Source organism: Mytilus edulis, chromosome 2 (genome assembly GCF_963676685.1).
Source record: "Mytilus edulis chromosome 2, xbMytEdul2.2, whole genome shotgun sequence".
NCBI classification, from domain to species: Eukaryota; Metazoa; Mollusca; class Bivalvia; order Mytilida; family Mytilidae; genus Mytilus; species Mytilus edulis.
Genome location: NC_092345.1, coordinates 21,473,194 through 21,495,704, shown reverse-complemented (window position 1 = coordinate 21,495,704; position 22,511 = coordinate 21,473,194). Strand labels below are relative to the sequence as shown.

The 22,511-nt window shown below is 32.4% G+C and overlaps 2 protein-coding genes across 2 annotated transcripts in view; both read left to right on the top strand.

Moving 5' to 3' along the window:
• Positions 1-22,511, top strand: part of LOC139511702 (failed axon connections homolog) — a 69,413-nt gene that overhangs the window by 31,425 nt on the left and 15,477 nt on the right. The gene's annotated exons all lie outside the window — the stretch shown is intronic.
• LOC139511703 (failed axon connections homolog) lies at positions 11,070-20,916 on the top strand. Its single transcript, XM_071298734.1, has 6 exons — positions 11,070-11,254; positions 12,007-12,130; positions 13,402-13,601; positions 15,705-15,901; positions 19,510-19,626; positions 20,437-20,916. Exons 1-6 carry the CDS (start codon positions 11,148-11,150, stop codon positions 20,538-20,540), a joined length of 849 nt encoding a protein of 282 aa, XP_071154835.1. The 5' UTR covers positions 11,070-11,147; the 3' UTR covers positions 20,541-20,916.

Sequence of the window (22,511 nt, the reverse complement as noted above, 5' to 3'; positions counted from 1 at the left end):
AAGATGCGTCTACAGTTTGCCGTTCGTCGTTGTTAGTACAAACGCTACATTTGTTTCTAACTTGAACTTGATTAAACGATATATTTTTTCTACGTTTGTAAAAATTCTGTTTACCAACAACATGTGCATGCATAACTGAAATTTCAAACAGGGTCAGTAAAGACTTATTAAAGATTTCCAATAAAATGACTTTACTCGACATAACCGACCTAACTCAACGTATTTCGTTCTATTGCATTGAAGCATGACGGAGGGGAGAATCCACTGCATGAATGTTTTGCTCTTTTAACACGCATTTTTTGCTGGAATATACTATATGTAAAAATCAACCCAACTATTTTGTTTAATCTTTGAATATTTTGTCATTAAACTTTGAAAGATTTTATTAAAACAAATATTATAATGGATTAAGTAAGTTAGCAACTTGTAATCAAATACACCCATCATTTCTTGTCATTTCACTTGACCCATATTTTAGTAATTCTCAAATTATGAATTTAAAAAAATACAAAGACAACATTTAGCATGAAAATATTAAAATAAGGAATTCCAAAGCGAGAAGGTTGTCTATTTGTTTTTGTTTTTACAAGTTTTAAGTTTAAAGTAGATTCCAACACACCCGAATGAAAAAGGTGTACTCGACTATTTTTTTCAATATAATTTTCTATAATTTTATTAAAGATAATTTGATGTTGGCAGAAATTCATATCATTGATATATTTATCAAATGGTACTTTTCCGTCTTTACCTATACTAATGTATGGGACGAGGTTTTTGTCCTTGTATACCTAAACGTGCATTCGAGGATACAGGGGTAGAGGGAATACTCCCCCCTTTTGATCGCTAAATAATTTTGAAAGTCTCATGTTTTCCACAATATTTATACAAATTGTTACCGTATAATCGTCAGCATAAATCCAATTATCGGGAACTACACCCTCTTTCAAATATCTTGGAATCGGCCATATTCACAAATTGTGCTGCACGAAAAAAAACCTTAAATCATTGTCATTTGACTTTGATAAATACTTTTTAAAAACAACATTGTCTGAACATTAGACATCTCGCATGAGATTGAAAAGTTTAAGACTACACTCTGAATTTTATTTTTTCCGTGATTTAGTATCTCACTTAACACAGAAATGGGATACTGACATGTAGTGTTGCTTTTTTAGACTATATCTATGTGTATGAATTTCTTATACTTCATTGGTGATATGTACCAAAAACAATGCGACAACTTTTCACAAGATACCAAATAACACAGAAATTTTAACCACTGTAGGCCACCGTACGGCTTTCAACAATGAGCAAAGCCCATACCTCATAGTCAGCTATTAGACGGCACAAAAAGAAAAATGTAAAACAACTAAAACGAGAAAACTTACGGCCAAATTAATGTTAAAAAAATGAACGAAAAAACAACAACAAATGATAAGCACTGAATCACAGGCTCCTGACGTTGGACAGGCACATCCATACTAGGACAATGGTGTAACAGTACGACATAATTGTTCAATACTATAAACTGGATAATTATTCTCTATTCATAAGTTGTTGTTGTTTTAAGATAGTATTCAGCAGCTATGGATAATATCAGATCGGTACATGGAGTTTATTTTGGAAATACTATAAATTGCTGTTTTGATGCTTCGTTTCAGTCTCACGAGTCAATTCCTTTCTTACTGTTTTAATTGTCACATGATCATTTGATAAACATACTTCAATGATTTTTATTGGCTTTAACTTGGACATTTATATGTAGCATAGATATGCATGCGTAAAATAAGTTCTCGACATACATTGCCTAAAATATCAGATAAGAATTAAGCCTCAAGTTATAATACTAACGACGAAGAAGCCTCAAGCTATATATGTACTTACGACGGAGAATTAGCCTCAAGCTATATTACTTATGATGATGATACTGTTGTATGTCTTATATCCAGCGACAAGTATTACATGTATTTATTAAGGATGATGAAATGATAATGATAAATGCAAATACCTTTTTATACATCATGCCCAACACTTAAAGTCACATTTTCATATGCTAGGTAACAAGAGAGCGTAACCACTATAAAGACACACTTGTCTTTCTACGAGTTAACCAATACCTGCTCTTACTCGTGAATGCGTCATGATTGGTGGAGAAGCCGAAAATTACAGTCTGACAATCATGCGATCAGGGGGTCCAACAAAATAATTGAACCCGTACTCGAGGCTAGCCTGCTACCAGTCAATCCCATGTACATTGTACTAGTATATAAGTATGAATATAAAGTGTTTTTTGGTCACTGGTTATCTGTCGCAGATTTGTCACTTTTATACATATTCCTCCAAAGCGAGACAAAAATTGAAACTAAAATGTTTCGTTAATACAATCAGTATATGTGATAGCTTACAAATCCACTTCTAATTGGATAAGTAAGAGTTATTCCCGTAAAGACTGAAGTGACATTATTGTTGTCTCAAAAGTGTAACAAGTATGTAAATAGCATTCCCATCCTCTTTTAATCCGAGATACTTGGGGTAAGGATATTTTAGCCAATTACTATGTACTATTAACTGATAGTTTACTATCTACAGTGACCAATGTTTATATGCATATTATTCATCAGTTGAGAATCAAGTACACCTTCCAAATTACAATCTATGTAATGATTTGGTGTACACATTTATTTACATACATTATTATCAATTAAAATCTTTTCTTTTTTTTAATGTTCGTTGACTTTCATTTGAAAGAAAAGTGTATGTCAACTAGTTAAATTTAAAGACGTACGAGACCTGTTTTTTTTTAAGTATACTCATCCCGTTGTCGTACATTTTCCCAGTTGAAAAAAAATCGGAGATTGTAAACTAAGGAGATTAACTACAGAAGAGAACGTTTGAAATGATGCTGAATAAAGTATGATGCAATCCCAGTTATCAACTTTAACTGAGACATATTCTAATTAACACTTTCAGTTCATTTTTTTATGAAATTGCAAAAAACACAAACTTATTTAATATTAAATACCCACGGAAATAAGATATTACAAAACATTATAAAAAAACGAAAAGAAGAAGGGACACCATGATAACGACAAACAAGAGCAATACAAATATCAAATAATAAAAGGTTCGTTAATTTTTGCAAAGTATATCGGAAAAACAAAGTCATGGTCATGAGAAGCACGAAAGACAACTCAAATGAATCGTATGATAGGTAAAGATACGTATATATACGTGGTCTTATGACAGTGAAGTATTGGCGGGAATCTCATTAGTCACGTGATATATAAAAATCATAATTTCTTTCGTTTTTCCTCATCTTAGAAATACTTGATATTGATAAAATTTCTTATGAATGGGTTTTATAATTTAGGAATACTTAGTTAAAACTTGAGTGACGCGTTTAACAAAATTAATTGGTTATCAATAACCGGTCCCGTTACGTGCGTACGTCGAGTTAGGTACGTATGTCATTTTATTGGAAATCTCTAATAAACGTTGTACTAGTACATTGTATTTGTTTCTACTTCCGTAGCGTTTAGAAAACAAAAACAAACGCCACACAGCGTTTACAAAATTTTGGTTAGAAAGAAATGCAGCCTTAGTTTCTTCTGTTACCTATTCTAATTCGAACTCGGAATACTGTTAAACTAACTTTTACTGTGCATATTGCTATGTGTTGTTTTATCCAACATTGGCTACAGGTATAGGGGGAGGGGTAGATATCACAAAACTTGTTTAACTCTGCTGCTTTTTTTTTGCAGCTGTCCATGGTCACGAATTTCCTTCATTAGTCTTGTATGTTTTTATTCAATTTTGGCTCATCTATATTTTTCGGCGTTTAGTGGAACGTCGAATTTCAGTTAACTCGTATACAGGATCGTTTAGGACTAGCATAAATCACGCATCCCGTTGCATTGTTTGCCTTATGCTGCTTTCTTGGGTGTTTTTTTTTTTTTGGACGGGTTGTGGTCACTTTTACACATCTCAAGTTTCTTTTCTCAATTTTACATATTTGGATGTTAAAGCAAACGCCACAATAATAATCTATAAAAGATTCATCAGGGACGCTCGAATAAAAAGAAGTTTCTAAGGACCAAACAAACTGTACGAAGTTGAAGAGTATTTAGGACCCAAAATTCCTAAAAGTTTTGCCAAATACTGTTAAGGTAATATATTCCTGAGGTAAATAAGCCTTACTATTTCGAAATAAATCAAAGTTTTGTAAACAGCTAATGATTCATAATTATGATCATATCTGTGATACTATCACACAGAAGTGGTGAATACTATGCTGATGATACTCTCGAAGGGAACATCTCCACAAGTAGTGGCATCGATTTAGTGATTGTAAACGGACTACGATGATAGTACCAATATGTATATTTCAAATGGAAAAAAATTTAAAAGGCATTAAAACCGTGAAAAAAAAATACAGGTACATAGTGGTTACGCTGTCCCCTCGAATTATAGTTTTGTTAACGTTACTTAATTGTATGCTACTAATGCATACATGTTCCCTTAATGGAGCTGATTAACTTTCAGTTAGATATAATCTTCGATGTACTATCCATTTTCAATCCCTCCATTTCATCAGGGGGGTAACTTGGTTTAAAATAGATACAAATTAAATATGTTGTGTATTGTTTCATATGCACATACTACATAACAAGATCAAGAACATTGAATTTCAGGATTTTGGAAAAATGCAACACACATACTTTCGATACACTCTTTTTAGGCAGTATTATATATTTAATAGCCAACAAGAAACCACTTCACAGTCATGTGTTATGAATAAACGGTGACTGTTAAGACTCCATTTAACTTCTGAAAGTTACTTTATTTATTTTTTGCCATGTGGTAAGCCATTAAGCTTTGAGGTTTGAGATCCTTGGGCCATATTTTAAAAAATTAATGCCATGGTCGTGTTTTGAATTTTTACTTTAAATTAAGGATGATTGCTGCTCCAACTCAAAATAAATAGAATCCTTCTTTTTCAGGTTTTTTTACATTCAGTATAGATAGATGTTCAAAATAATGTTAAAAAAAAATATGGGTTCATGCGCTCATTTCGGTATACTCATTTTAAATATACCCATGTATGGCATAGTTGTGAAAAGCTTGAGAAACAGGTTTATAAAAAAAAATTACAGTGCACAACTATTTTTATTGGTGGCAAAACAAGTAGAAGACATATCAGTGTTACATTTTTCAATATTTTTTTTCTATAAAACCAATCAACAAATTGTGTTATTTTAGCAGTTTAGTTAAAATTTGAAAAAGTACGGGAAAACTCATGATTTCTTGTTATTTTCTTAAAATAAACATCTTTGTTATAAATACATGCCCACAATATTTTCAGAATATCATCTTCATACATTTGTCCTTAATTTCCAATAAAAAAAATATCATCATGCGCTTTATTTTTAGCTAGTCGCTGAAAACAAACAAAAGTACGGGAAAATGCCTGATTTTGCTCTATTTTCTTAGAATAAACATTTAGTTTATAAATACTGGTAAGTCAATGATTCAATCATATTTGATTTGTGACATATACACGTACATGTATGTCAGAATAACATAACATACTTTTGATATAGATAGTGACCATTATTTCTGTACTCAACATTGAGAATACACTTTTGATACACGTACAGTTAAAAACAACATGTGGTATTTTTTTTTATTTTCACTTTGTGCGAGCTTTATAGGCAAAACTATACATTAATTATAGGGATGTCAAGGAGTACTAGAGTATCGCTCGATGGAACCAAGTACCAAAATAATCAGCAGGACTGTTAATTACCAAACAAAGTTGTAAAATCGCCTCGTCCCCTAAAAAGTTCACAAGATAATATTTTAAAATAAAAACATATTCGTTGCACCGTCTGTCGACCCTCAGAAAATGATTAAAGGCATCATCACCCCTTCGTGGACTATTAAATGTGTTTTTAAGGTTCCAAAATACTGTTGTTTGAGTAATATTTTTTAATAGATATTAGTTATTCTCGACTCCTAGGAGTCGAGATTAAGAATTGAACGATGGACACTAAGGGCGTGAATTTTTCTTGCTACCTGATTGGAAGATATCACGAGACGTGAATAATTAAAATTAAACGATACTACAAGTTCATAACGTGTGACCTCACGTGTGTGGTAAAATTTGTTGATTGATGCACGTGGCTATTCTAGTAAATGAATTAATCTACAAAGCGAGAGCTCTTTCCATTTTCATCAGCTAAGAGTCGAATTTAGCACTTTTTGAAAGGCTATCGCTTGTTTACTTGGTCTTGAATTACCTTGACAATTCCTTTTTGACTTTTCTTCTTTGGTAATGATTAGAGAATTGACCGATGTAATTAAAACAACCGATCTTTTGACTGCGTTCTGTCATTCATTACAGGGCATGCGTACTGGATAGATGGATATATGATGAAAACTGGACATCTTGTAAAGTCATAAAAATTCCATCACTAACTGGTTAATTTATCATACGACAAATGAAGAAAATGGCGTATGCCCATGGAATGGGACGACATAGTCCAAATGAGGTGTACCATATTATGGAGCTTGATTTCAAGGCTTTATCTAATTTCTTAGGTAAAGTGTTAATCATAGAGTAATATTTTTTATTGCATCGCTCACGCGATTAGGAAACTAAGATTTCAGCTCCCTCAGACAACATTGATCTTACAATGTAAAAGAATTTGGCTATTATATATTCAGGATCATTTTGTTTACATAGCTATTCAACTGTTTCGATTCTTATACATCATGAGAAGCGCTTCGGACGCATGACATTTGTAATTTTAGGTGTTGTTTTTATTTTTATGCCACTATTACCGTTCTAGAGTTTTGCCCCTTTACAAATGGAAAAATTGCTGCATTTTTATTTTTTTCTCTCAAACTTCAGTTTGGCTCAACAAAATGTTATGAAACTGATACACAATGCTTATTACTACAAAAACAGATCCAGTATGCTGGTGGTGTCAATTTATCTCTCTAGAGCTATGCCTCTTTATAACGTTATATGCAAGAAGGGGCATCATGTGTCCCATGGAAACGTGCCAATTTTTTTCTGACATGCTTTATCTACTATCAATAATCGAAATAATATGAAAATGAATCTATGGAAATTTCCCTTGTAGAAAAACCTCCCGAAGTCCTTTATAATAGTTGAATTGGTTCAAACAGCGTTTTTACGCTAGGATGTCAAAAGATCTCTAGGTGGTTTGGGGGGAGGAGGGTGGTAGTCAATAAAATTTATTATAGTGGTTCAGAGAACAAGTTCAAATATTTGCCATTTGCAACGATGAAATTCGTATTCAAAAGCGACTCGTGTTTTTCTCCGACTTCCTCGATTATGCACGTGAATACGTATGCTGAAAGAAATGTAACGGAACATACTTACTGAAGAATAGCCATACTTTGACTCTCTAAGATTGCTAGTAAATTTAATTAATTACTTAACTTGAGCTATACATCAAATTCATTTTGATATGCAATATCAGGGTGATTGTGGTGAAAAGACCTGTGTAAAAGTCACTTTGTGGAGCACCTGGGATCACCCCTGGTATGCATTGACCAGTCTTCAGTTTACCATGTTGTATTTTGTGTACGGTGTTGCCTCTTTTGTTTTCGTTTTTTGTGTGTTTGTCATGGCATTTTAGGTATATTTTCAACTTATAAGTTTGGATATCCCTTTGACATCTTTCATCTCCTTTTTAACTTACATAGCAGAATAGAAATAGGAGCTTGTACTTTTATTTTACCTTTACTTGCTCTTCTGTTTTAGGTAATAAAAATTTCCTGCTAGGAGACATCCATGCCAAGCAGACTGCAGTGTATTTGGTCTTATTAGCAATGCTTACTGGCAATCGTTCGGAACTCCAGTAGAATCGACAATCAAAAGTAAGTATCATATTTCCAAATGTCATGATTATTTTTGTATGTGTGGCTTCCCAATGAAAATTTTAAATTGAATAAAACCTAAAATTATAAGTCTAAGATTTCATTGATGAACTGGTAAGCTCTTTTATTCTTATTTGAATGTACGACGTTTATACGAACACGTTGATTTTTTTGTTTTTGTTCTCTTTTTTTTATCTATAATTTATGAATACGACGGCGTGGACACTTCTGTTCTTACATTTGATCTCCCTGTGGAGTGTAAATTCAATGGTAACACTTTAAAATGGATTCTAGTTAGTTCAGATAATGTTTCTTATAACAGAAAATAATGTTATGAATACTGATTGGCTTTTTTTTCTTTTTCAAACTACCTAGTATAACAACTTAAACTTAAATCATTAAGCCCTTTAGATTTTCTATAGATGATTTTTAAAACCATGCATACTGGCTTAAATTGACACTGTCAACAAACTTCCAACTAAAATTTTCATTCATTTTTTTTTCTTTTTCAACTTTGTAACAAATATAAATGAACAATATGAAAAATGAGAAAATATTGAAATCCGTTTACTAACTATTTATCAAAATATTCATTTTCCTCAAATACACAAATATTGCTGACATATAAAAGGATGTCTTCAATAAAGTACATTAGTAATCATAGGAAAAATAATTAAAAAGAAACAATTTAGAAATCTAATTTTATTTTCAGAGTATAAAAACTTATGTGACTATTGTGAACGGATGAAGGAGACATTCTGGCCTGACTGGGACGAATGTTTTACTCATGGAAATACAAAAGAAGCAACGAAATGATTATTGTTTTTGTAATGAGATTTTTTGTACATACATGTATATTAATAAAACATGGGCATAAATAAAATTCTTGCTTTCATATTACTCTGATGTTAATTTAAATTGGTGCAGATGTACTTGAAGTGAATGGATTAGATTAAGATATTTTTTAAAGAAGAAGATTGAAAAGACACATTATAGCTATAGTAATCTTTGAAATAGAAAAAAAATATTGAATTTTTTCGTTCTTTTAAAATTATTTCATTTTTATCTAAAAATGAATACAATCATATTTTATATCTTGACATTTCAGGTCAGAAAATCTCTATTCGTTGTGATGTCACTATGACATAATAAAATTCCTAATTGGACTTATTTACTTAAAATCCTGCATCGGGTTCATATTGATAAAAAAAAATTATCGTAAAATGTGCCAATAGAAATCGGACGTATCTGTATAGTTTGGCCAGAATAGACGCATCGAAAAGGCTTTTGTGTCAGATTCCGAGTGGGATCTTAGCGCAGCTGGACATTTTTCTTGATACTTTTTACATCAAAATGTATACCACATATACATTTTGGTTTAGTATTTTCTTATCATTTTTAGCAGAAGGGCTAAAAAGTTGTTTGATCTCGGTAGATCTATTATGCTTATAATTATTTTAACCCGATGAAAAGCATTTAGTTTTTCTTTTTTATTCTTTATTCAACCAAGGCCCCTACCAAGGGTTTGCATTTAATTAAGTTGGCCTGCTATTAGACCTCATATCTTTTTTATCACTAAAACGTCATCTTCGCTAGCCAAGGGTTACGATCCACTCCCCTCCTCTCCAGTCACATTTGTGATCAGACAGTACTTAGTGGAGATGAGGGGATTGGGTCGTAACCCTTGGCTAGCGAAGGTGGTGGTTATACACCTGACCATTGCTGTATAAAATTGAGAATGGAAATGGGGAATGTGTCAAAGAGACAACAACCCGACCAAATAAAAAACAACAGCAGAGGGTCACCAACAGGTCTTCAATGTAGCGAGAAATTCCCGCACCCGGAGGCGTCCTTCAGCTGTCCCCTAAACAAATATATACTAGTCCAGTGATAATGAACGCCATACTAATTTCCAAATTGTACACAAGAAACTAAAATTAAAATAATACAAGACTAACTAAGGCCAGAGGCTCCTGACTTGGGACAGGCGCAAAAATGCGGCGGGGTTAAACATGTTTGTGAGATCTCAACCCTCCCCTATACCTCTAACCAATGTAGTAAAGTAAACGCATAACAATACGCACATTAAAATTCAGTTCAAGAGAAATCCGAGTCTGATGTCAGAAGATGTAACCAAAGAAAATAAACAAAATGACAATAATACATAAAAAAACAACAGACTACTAGCAGTTAACTGACATGCCAGCTCCGGACTTCAATTAAACTGACTGAAAGATTATGATTTCATCATATGAACATCAGGCACAATCCTTGTCACGAACAAGTCTCGCTTGTTTGTCTAAATTTTTTATTCATTTTTCAAGATCGGGTACAGTTTGCGTCGCCTTATTTTTATCGTTGGAGGGAATTGCTCGTTGATACCGAAGTTTGTATGTTTAAGTCAATATGCTTGTTTTAAAACATGTTCCAATTCTTTCTATTAGAGATGAATTTGGCAACAATCAGGCGTGCTTCATTTTCATTCCAGTTGTTTGCCGAATCTATATGTACATTTCCACTTTGCTCCAGAGTCCTCAGTTGGTCCTCAGATGGATGATAAGTTAGACCGTTGAATACCAAGTTATTTTTCATGCTACGGCATTTCAGGTCTAGAATGGTTTCCTGCAGTTCCTTGATCATGTTGATAATCATGATTTTTCCTGTATTGTGTTTTCCTCAATCTTTCCAAAATTAACTCTATTTGCGTCCTATTTTCTATTACTTTTTCAACAACTTACATGTAACCAATGCCGGTCAAGCTGTTTTCAATTTCTTTTTAAAAATACTACTTTGCTGTACAAACCAAACAGCGGCCTATATGTGTTTTGCAGTGTTATTCATACCCAAAGGTGTTGAAAAAATAAAATTTGACAGTTTTGCAACGGCTATTTTATAGCGAGATCGTAGAATCCAAAAAGTCTACAATGTTCATCTTTATTAATTTAAACATTTACTTCATTGTAACTTAAAAGCTAGACGAATTTGTTATTGCACCCTGTTATGACCTGTTATTTGAAGCACGATGTAAGAGATATAACTCTGGTTTCTTAGACTAACCACCATTCGCACGCTAAACCAGTATCTTTACGTCTTAAAATAGTTGAAGATGATTGAATTATAATTCATAATCTAAAAATAACTTGTTTACCTATGATAGACATTTAAAAAACACACTTTTATGAACCCTTTATGCGTGCAAAGTTGTGTACACAGATGCTATAGACATATTAGAAAATATGGAGAACGCGAATGTATTGTTTTGGTCAAAAGCAGCTGGAACGTTCCTGGTATCGTCAGCAGTGCTTTATTTCGCCTGGAAAAAAATAATAGGCAAATCTCCTAAGTAAGTTACATTCTTATTCACATAATTTCATCAGCTCTAAAAGTTAATCTTTTTTGGCGCGTTATTTACTGAACATCAGCATGATCAAGAAAGATATTATTCATAGCAAGTTTATATATACACGGGGATGTTTCTGAAGTGAAAACAAATATTTTAAGTGGTTCGAACGTTTACGTACTACATGTATATTAATCATGTGCGGTTTATATAAAACATAAAACATAACATATAACATGTATAATAGTAATTTATTTAGCAATTTTACTGTATTCAAACGATCACGTAAACAAACTTCAGCACTTTCGAAATGTATTTTTATCAGTATCAATGTTCATGTAAACAAGAAAGACACAATGCAATTTGTTAAAATATATAATGTTTTACCGAACTTTGATTTTTACGGTACAATCTCTTAAATATGAACATATGAAGGGACTCCAGATACTTTATAATGTGATGAAGTCATATATTTTTAATTCGAAACCAATTTTTTTTTTAATTTGAACATAAACATATGTTGACAGTTTTAGTTAACCTGGGTTGCGTTCAATATCGTAGATTTTATATTACTACTGTCAGAACGTGTAGCTAGCCCACTACTAGATCTAGATAGCAGCTAGGCTATCTACACGGTCACTAGTCAAATATCACGTTGTAGCTGCTACGATATTAAAGGCAACACTCTGTATCTTACTTAAAAAAAAGATGCAAAAATGCAACACGCATAAACAACATGCATATACTATTTTTAGGAAGAATTACCCACCCGATACAGTAATACTTCATCAGATTGGACGAGGTCAATATGCACCCAGTTTGACACCGTATGCTATCAAATTAGAAACTTATCTGCGCATGGCAAACATTCCTTATGAAGTAGGTAAAATTTATATAAATTATGTTAAATCTGTATATAATAATCAGGAGCTCTACCTACTTTTAAACTTTTAAATACATGTATAAAAATTAAGTTTTGCTTTTTTTATTATTTGACATAAAATACTTTACGTGTTTGTTCGTTGTATTATCTATCGGTCTTATTAAATGTGGCTCGGTGTCTTCCTCAGATAACCATTGGTCTAGATTTTTAATAAAATGTGCAAATTTTGTGAGTAGTATGTGATTAATGTGCAACTCTTTCGTATTAATATAGAAAATTTTATATTTTACTGATGTATTTACCGAAGAAGAAAAAAAAAACAACCAATATTTTTGTTTCATTCATTTTTTTACAATTTCGCAACATAAGGGGAGAGAATCAGAGTGGGGAAAATAACTCGAATGAAGTAATTTTTATAATAGAAAGTGTTCTGAGTTTACCTTTTTAAATATTTAGCAAGAAAAAAATTCCGGTAACGCGATTTTTCTTTTATTCATCATGTTTATCTGAAGGATGTTATAAGAGATATCATCTCATGTTTCATCTTTATATTCTATGGTGTAGTCTTCTTTTCATCACACAAAATTGGATTTTCCATACATAATTTATACAAAATCGAACAATTTGGCACAACCTGTAGCATGAAAAAAAGTCCGGTGACCCATACTTTTTATTATATATTTAGGAAAAAGCAAGATAAAAACTACATTTTGGGAAATCATTAAAAAAATCTATGGTATACACAATTGTAAGTCTGCTGACAGTTTACACCCGGGGTGTAATCAGTCCAGAAATCAGCACTTCTGTGTTGACATCGGTAATCAATGATATGGGAACATTAATAGATTAACGAATAAAATTAAGAATGGAAACGGGGAATATGTCAAATAGACAACAACCCGACCAAAGAGCAGATAACAGTCGAAGGCCTCCATCTTCAATGCAGCGCGAATATCCCGTACCCGGAGGTACACAACATATAAATGAACTATGTTTTTTAAAAATAACAAGACTAACGAAAGCTAGAGGCTCCTGACTTGGGACAGGGCTGAATCGTTCAACATATTAAGAATTTTTTACCCAGAATATATATTAACTTTTCAAAATTTTGGGTCCTCAATGCTCTTCGATTTCGTTCTTTATTTGGCCTTTTATCTGAGTAATTGGTCTTTTGTAAACGAAATGCGCGCCTGGTGTACAAAATTATAAGCCTGGTATCTTTTAGGAGTTTTGTAATATCTCCTGTTCACTGGGTATTTATTTTTAGAATGTACACAGTTTCTATACTCCCAGCAAGAAAGGAAAAGTCCCATGGATTGAATATAATGGAGAGGAGATTGCAGATTCTGAATTTTGTATAGAATATTTAAATGATAAACTAGGAATCGATCTAGATAAAGACTTCACAGCAAAGGAAAGAGGAATAGCAAGAGCTTTCCAGAAAATGTTAGAAGAAAACACATACTGGTATGTCAATTCTGTTAAATTCAGGCTCTTAACAGCTTCTAGTTATTTGTTTCAAGTACTTTCCGAACAGAATGACTTCATATTTAGTTACATTTAGTATAATAGTGACAACTTGTAACCTGTAAGGAATTTGCGAATGCGTCTGACAACTACTTTATGTTCCCTATACCTAACAAATTAAAACGAACAAGTTAAAGAATTGGATGCGTCTTAGGCGCTTTTTTTGGATTCACCAGGAATACATTAAGCCAAATACTTGAAAGACGTGGATGTATAAACATTTGAAGAGTTATATGACAAAAAACGCCTAAAAATAACCAAATCCATCTAACTTCAAGGTCAACTTTGTCTGAGGGAGTTGAAATCTTAGTTTCTTTTTAATTTCAAAATTTATAAACGGAAAGGTATATAATAAATCATGTCAGTACCGAAGTAACGACTACTGAGCTGATCTTCTCCTCATGGACTGATCATCCACAAGCTGAGGTGAATTGCAGTGAATCTAAAGAACGTCACATCACATTAATGGGTTTTGTATGTCCCATTTATGGGCATTATGTTTTATGGTCTGTGCGTCCGTCTGTTGTCCGTTCGTTATTCCATTTGTTCGTCTGTTCGTTATTTCGTCCGTCTGTCCCGCTTCAGGTTCAAGTTTTTGGTCGAGGTAGTTTTTGATGAAGTTGTAGTCCAATCAACTTGAAACTTAGTACACATGTTCCCTATGATATGATCTTTTTAATTTTGATCCAAATTAGAGATTTTCTCCCATTTTCACGGTCCACTAAACATAGAAAATGATAGTGCGGATGGGGCATCCATGTACTGGGGACACATTCTTTTTTCAATATTTGTCAATATACAGAAAAAATAGTTGCTTTCTCATGGACAGCAAACTTGCTAATAAAAATTATCCTCACACCCAATCAATATGGTTTTTTTATTCTTTTAATTTAAAAAAGGAGATGTGGTATGATTGCCAATGAGACAACTCTCCACAAGAGACCAAATGACACCTAAATTAACAACTATAGGCCTTCAACAATTAGCAAAGCCCATACCGCATAGTCAGCTATAAAGGGTCCCGGAATGGCAAATGTCAAACAATTCAAACGAATAAACTAACGGCCTAAATGTACAAAAAATGACGAAAAACAAATATAATAATACATCAACAAACGACAGCCATTGAATATGTCGAATCATATGAATAAATAATATGTAAAAGTTTTACTGTAGTAGGTTTTAATTTTGGCTTTAATATTGGTTTACTCATAGGGTCTTTGCATAGGAAAAATACACATTTATTCTAAAACCAGTTGTTGGCATGATACGGGTTAAGTTCTTCTTATATATTTTATGATGATATAATACTAAACCCCTAACGAGAGGGATTGTACTTGATATTCATATGATGAAGACATAATCTTTCAATGAGTTTAATTAAGGTCTGGAGCTGGCATGTCAGTAACTGCTGGTAGACCTTTGTGAATTAATGTATCATTGTCATTTTGTTTAGTTTCATTTTTTGTTACCTTATTCAGACATCGGACTCGGACCTTTTTTTGAAGTGAGTTTTACTGTGCGTATTGTTGTGGGTTTGTTTTTTCTACATTGGCTAGAGGTATAGGGGGAGGGTTGAGATCTAAAAAAAAATATGTTTAACCCCGCTGCATTGTTGCTCCTGTCCCAAGTCAGGAGCCTCTAGCCTTGTTAGTCTTGTACGTTTTTATATTTAATTTCCTTGTGTATATTTTGGAGTATGACGTTCATTCTCATTGAACTAGTATAATACATGTTTGTTTAGGGGTCAGCTGAAGTACGCCACCGGGTGCGGGAGTTTCACGCTGTATTGAAGACCCATTGGTGGCCTTCGGCTGTTGTCTGTTTTTTGGTCGGGTTGTTGTCTCTTTGACACATCTCCCATTTCCATTCTCAATTTTATTCAATTTATGAAAGCTTCATATTTTAAATACTTATGTTTATGTCAAGCATAAATGTAAAATTACAATTTACCTTGACACTACATGTATCTCTTTGGACTTTTTATGGTTCTGAGTGTAAAACTAACAGTGATTTGACTATTAATTATTGCATTTATAACAGGGCACTTGCAATGGATAGATGGGTATTTGATAAGGACTGGACAGCTTGTAAAGCTATGAGAACTCCAACATTGATTGCTTATTTTATCAGACGGTCAGTTAGGAAAGATACGTATGCCGTTGGTATTGGACGACATAGTTCAGACGAGGTGTACCACATTATGGATCTTGATTTAAAAGCTTTATCAGACTTCATAGGTAAAGTGTGGGTCATTGTATTGAATTGCTCACCTGGGAAAATTATATAACGTTATTAAGCAAAATATTGTAACACTCACATTCTGTCCTAAGAAATAACAACAATTATTTAATTGGTTCAAAAGTAAAATAACAAAAATGAAAATTCAAAACGGAAATACTCTTATCAAATGACAAAATCAAAAGCTAGTTCAAACACATCAAACGAATGGAAAACAGCTTGGTACAGGGAATCTCTTATGTAGAAAATGGTGGATAAAACCTGGTTTTATAGCTAGCTAAACATCTCAATTGTATAACAAGTCAAATAAAATTCTTTCATATTGACAACAGTGTGTGAACAAAAAAAACAGACATAATAGATGAAAATATCAAAAATGGGTATATACATAGACAATAGGCACAAAAAAGATAGATTAAGCACATATAAGCAAAACTGAAAAAAAAAAACTGAAAAAAATTACATCACAACAAAAAAATTGGCTGGATGCATAAAAACCTAGCCACGTCAAAAGCATATTAACAAAAAGTGTTTTGAACCAGGGTGAAAAACATGGCAAGAGTGTTGAATTTGAAAATCTTGAAGCATTATTGCGAGATAACAGTCTATCATTCTATAGAAATATTTCGTAGTGGTTCTGAGAAAAAAAGCAATTTCCGAGTATAGACATTTTGGAACTTCAGATACAGTCGTTATAACTCTAATCTTTTTTTTTGAAAATCGACTCTTGCCAATTCAACACAGTAATTAGATCATTGAATATTGTTTTTATTGGTATATATATATATATTGATTTTGTAATCAGTAAATCAAAATCATACAAAATAATTTGTATACACATATAAAGAAAATAGAAGATTCGGTATGATTCCCAATGAGACTCTTCTCCTTTCAAGACACACTATAATAATATAAAACGTAAACCATCATAGCCTAAGGGAACTAAAATGATTGATAAAAAAAACTGAACAGGAAAACAAACAGTCTAATCTATAAAACTAAAACGAGAAACTATTATAAATCTCATCAACAAACGACAACCATGCACTGAACAACAGGTTCCTGACTTAGGACAGGTGCAAACAAATGATGCGGGTTCAAACGGTTTAATCGGCGCCAACCTTCACCCTAACCACGCATTTTTATGGTACTACAATCGGTCCCATACCTTTATTTTGGCATTGCATAGGGCCTTTTTTTCTTTGACTGTTAATGACGTCTTCACACTTAATTCATCGGATATTGGATGTGTACTGATTGATATTTTAGTCTTAGATACATGACTTATTCAATTGCATGCAGTTGTTATTGGATTTGAACTAGCTTATTTATTAACTGCAAGTTCTCTCAGATCTGTACTTGGTGTCCTTTTTTTGTTGTTAGGAACGATTAATTAATAAATACACTGCCACTTAAGATAGTCTGTGTATTTGTTCGAGGGTTTTCTGCTTTATATCGAAATGATGAGTTTAGCCTTCTTGAACTGATTTTTATACGACCGCAAAAAAAGGGTCGTGTATTGGTATCATGTTGTCGTCGTCGTCCGAAAACAAATGGTTTCCGGACAATAACTATAGTATAAATAAATAGAAATCTATGAAAGGAGTAGGTTCAGTAAGACCCCTTTTTGGCCCCAAAATATAGCAGTTTTAGAAAATTATGAAAATGTAATCTTTAAGCTATATTTTGGAAAGTAAAATGCTTCTGCTACATGAATATGAGCTGTTTTTGACAATACTATGCACAAATATCGCGTTCTTGCATCATTAAGTCATGCTAAATTACTGAAATCTTCAAAATTTTAGCATTTTTGTTAATTTTTAAACGGTTTCCGTCTAAAATGAAAGTGGCCGCATTCGTGTTCATTTATAATATTGAAATGTAAGTTGTATTTGATGATAATACAAAACATATATAAAGGTTGAGGATGAACACGGATGCGGCCACTTTCATTTTTGACAAAAACCATCTGAAAAGTGACGTTTTTGGGGATATTTGATAGATTGTTCATATTTAAGCTTGAATCAGAGCGTTTTTAATGACTAAATCAGTTAAAATCTGTCACATAAACTAATCGAATCAATTGAAATAGACACTTAAGTGTTTAAAAAGTGTCCAAAAACTTTCGTTAGATGAACCTGAAATTTGAGGCCAAAATCGGCCCTTACCGGACCTACTCCTTTTAGCACAAGGTTTATAACCACAAAAGGAAGGTTGTGATTTTGGGAGTTATGGTTCCAAAAGTTTAGTAATTGGGGGCAAAAGAGGGCCCAAGTAAGCATTTTTGTAGTTTCTAGACAATAACTTGTGTTTAAGTGTAAGAATTTCTCTGAAATTATACCACAAGTTTCCACACGACAATGGGATGGTTAGGATTGACTTTGAGGGGTTATGGCTCAAACCATTTAGGAATTAGGGACAAAATAGGTGGACAACAAGGTTTTTTTTCTGGTTAAAGGACAACTAAGACAATTTAAATACAGTCTAAGTAAATAAGAATTTGTGGGGGGACTATTTATTCTCATTTCAGATTTCAGAAATTAAAAAGAAAATGTCTTCAAACAATTTTTATTTGGGGGGTTAATATTCAACAGGATATTCCACAGAAGGAAAAAAACAGGGTATTTTTTTTAAGGGGGAGGGGTCAACTTGCAACAGCATAGTGTATTGTACAAATTCAAAAAAAAAGAATATAAATTCAAATCATATAACCAATTGTCTATTTGGCTATAACTCTGCAGGGTTGGACATCTGCGGTCGTATCCAGCTGCGTTCAGCGAAGCAATTTATGATAGTTTGTTCTTATGTTGTGCTGTTAAACAACTTCCCCAGTCTAGAGGAATATAAAGCGCACACAATAGTGTTTAACCCCGCCATAATATTTACCACGTTTTTGTACCTTTCCCCAATCAGGAGACTGGAGCTCAGTGATCTTAGGTGGTCGTCGTTGGTTCATGTCTCATATTTTTTTTTTTTTTTTCGCAAATTATGCCGTTAGTTTTCTCAATTGAATTCTTTCATATTTTTATGTCGGGGCCTTTTATAGCCGACTATACGGAATTTTTATTTCTCATTGTTGAAGGTCATATGGTTACCTATAATTGCTAAATCCACTTTATTTTATTTTGGTGAATATATGTCTTATTCATCTTAATTACCTGCGTTTCTTTGGCAAATGAAACGTTCTGTTATATGGCACAAATGAATTTCAAATATGGCTTGCGACACCCTAAAATAATTTGAATGTAGAATCTATTACTTTTTTTTTATAAGCTCTACAATATTATATTTTGCCAAATAAGATAGTAATATTGTTGTCATTAATATGTATCAATAACATATTAAACCAAAGCAACCAATGAATGTTTGAGCAAAGTTTTTGTAATGATATAATTTATGCAGAACAAATTATCAGCTAAAACTTATTTTCATCAAAAAAAAAATCACAGGCCTTAGATAAGATCAACTTGATTATCGTACAGTTTTAAACATGTTCTTTACTGTTGTATACAAATCAAGTACTCTTACATGAACTCAATTTCAATGACAAACCATTAAAAGCAGCTTCTAACTTTTTTAAATTACGTTATTTGAACTTTTGTTTTAGGTAATAAAAAATTTCTGCTAGGAGACAAGCCATGCCAAGCAGACTGTAGTGTATTTGGTATGATTGGTAATGCATACTGGCAATCGTTCGGGAGTCCAGCAGAATCAGCAATCAAAAGTAAGTATCATATCAAAATGTCATGATTATTATCATTTGTGTGTCTTCCGAACGATGACATTCATTCCAAGAAAACACATAAAATAAAAGATGCAATTTATAAAATGATTGACAGTTTCCTTTTATTATTTGAATCATTATCATTTATACGAACGTTTTACTAATGGCGTGTCCCTTTTTAATCTATATGCATTCTATATCAGTACGACGAATTCAAAACTTACAGAACACAAACATTTTATCAAATATCTACTTTTGTTCTCACTTTTGAACTATCTATTAATTGAGAATTCAAAGTTTTTCTTTAAAATGGATTCTGTACGGATAGATAAAGAATTCATCTTATAGCATAGATAGCATTATAATACTAATATCATACATGGTTAGCTGTCTTTATTTCAAACAGCCCGTTATAAAAAAAAGTTCTATAAGATATATAGACTTTCTGTAGATTTTTTTTTATTATGGAAATGTATTAATTTGAACACACACTAAAAACAGTGTAAAGTTATAAGGTTTCTTTCTTTTTTTTTGTTACATACATAAATGGCAAATAGAAAGAACTTAAAAAACTATGTACAATATTTGCTCATAATTATTTTGCTAATACTTTTTAGATGTGCATTAATTGATGACGTATAAAAGTATGTCAAGTGCAATGAAAATTAATCGAACGAAAGCAAAAAAATATGTACAAAATTTTTTGAAATATGAATTTATCAAAATTGATTTATGAAATATAAAAGTATGTCTCAAATAAAATGCATCAAAATCAATGCAAGTGCAATGAAAGTTAATTTTTATTTTCAGAATATAGAAACTTGTGTGAATATTGTCAAAGGATGAAGGAGACATTCTGGCCTGACTGGGACGAATGCATTTCTCATGGATTTACAAAAGAGCCAACTAAATAATTATTTTTGTGAATAGCTTCTCTGTATATACATGTATTAGCTTCTCGGTATATACATGTATTAGCTTCTCTGTATATACATGTATGAGATCATAACAATTCGGTATGTAAATATGAAATATTTTTTTTGCTTTTCTATTACTATGATTGTCAATTGGTGAAAACGAACTTGGAAGTGAATGGATTTGATTGGTTGTAAATTAAGGTATAATGATCCATTATCTAGTCCTCAAAATTTAAAACATAAAATTATTTCATCCTTTGACGATGAGATCATTTGTATTGAAATGAATGTAGTGATATAATTTTGACGCTTCGAGTAAGAAAAATAATGTTTGTTGTAATTTTACTATGACAGTATAATTTTTAAAAATTTCGCTTTCCGTGTTTACTTAGATTTTGACCAAATTCAAAAAATGCTTCATCCTTACCTTCATACATTGTACGTTCGTTGATATCGACGGATTGAATTTCACTCAGGTATTTTTAATTATTCAAAATACTGAAAAGTCATCGATCCCAATCTCAACCATTCTCATTCAGCTGTGTTGTACTCGATCATAAACTAAATCATACTCAAAGACATGAACTAGTACCCATTCTTTAATCATTCCCAACATATACAATATTTCACTATTTTTTTTTCTCAAAAGAATTCAATAATAAAAACAAATTAACGGATGTGCTTCATTGCCAATGACACAACTCACCAACAGGAACCAAATGACGATATTCATTAATCGATCTCAATATTTTAGCACTAAAAGGCGAGAAATGTCTAAAACATTGAATACATTTATGAGTCGCCAATTCAACTTCATGTATACATGTAACTGTCTGATAACACTGAGTCACCATATTCTGCATAGTTTACTCTGTTACCTTCTCTTAGAACTATTCGGAACCAAGTTGATGTGGACAGAAACATCGAAACACTTTCTTTAGACATCCATTGGAAATCTTACCGGGCTCACTCCGTTTAGAAAAAAACCCAACCTCGACGACAACATGGTACTTAAAGGAGGGGTGACGAAAATGACTCCTGAATTAAGGATGTGTTTATCTTTATAAGCCACAAGGATAAAAAAAACAACAGTCAACCTTAGCCAAAATAACTAAAATAAATTAAAATGCTTTTTGAATGCACTCTTAAAAAAAACAGTGCCCCACAATGTTCTTCGATGTTATGAAATTAAATTTCTTTTAACAATCAAACATGCGGACTCAAACACTGTAATATACAAGAAACCCTCTTTCTTATACTTATCTGAACGTGCCTTAGAAGAGCAATCCTTACTGTTCATGCACTACCATCAATTCAGACATTTTATATGATTTCATAACTAGTTCAACGCAACTTTGCTGGCTTGTTTCAATTTGAGAGACGGGATGAGTACAATGTAGTTGAAGGTAGAAGTCAGAATACACAGTTTGATTTTTGTATTTATCAACAACAACACTAAAGAATCATTTGTCCTCCGCCATCCCCTCAAACAAAAAGGGCACTGTCAAAAAATACATCAGCATGGCCAATCACCTGCTCATGATTTGCACTTTTTGCAAAAGAATGCAATAGATTAATGTAATTGCATGTTACCGATGACAATGTCCAAGTATTTCGGAATAACCATCTTCATTCTAATGTGTTGAAAGCCAGATCATACATCATCGACAAACAAAGCATCTTGAGCATAAATAGAATAGTTTAAACTGATTGCAATTAATTCGGACATGTGGTTCTTGAATACCCTTTGTACGCTTGAACAGATTATTCAACAAGAAAACACACAAAACGTGTAAAAGCACCATAGAGCAGATGAATATTTACGACCAATTTGATACAAAGAAGAAATGACTTATGATTATCAATAGTTTAATTTGAAGTATTCGAAGGTCGTAATTATGACATATCAAGTTGTAAAAATTCGTAATAGCAGGAAAAGCAAAACACCTTTTGTATATTACCAATACT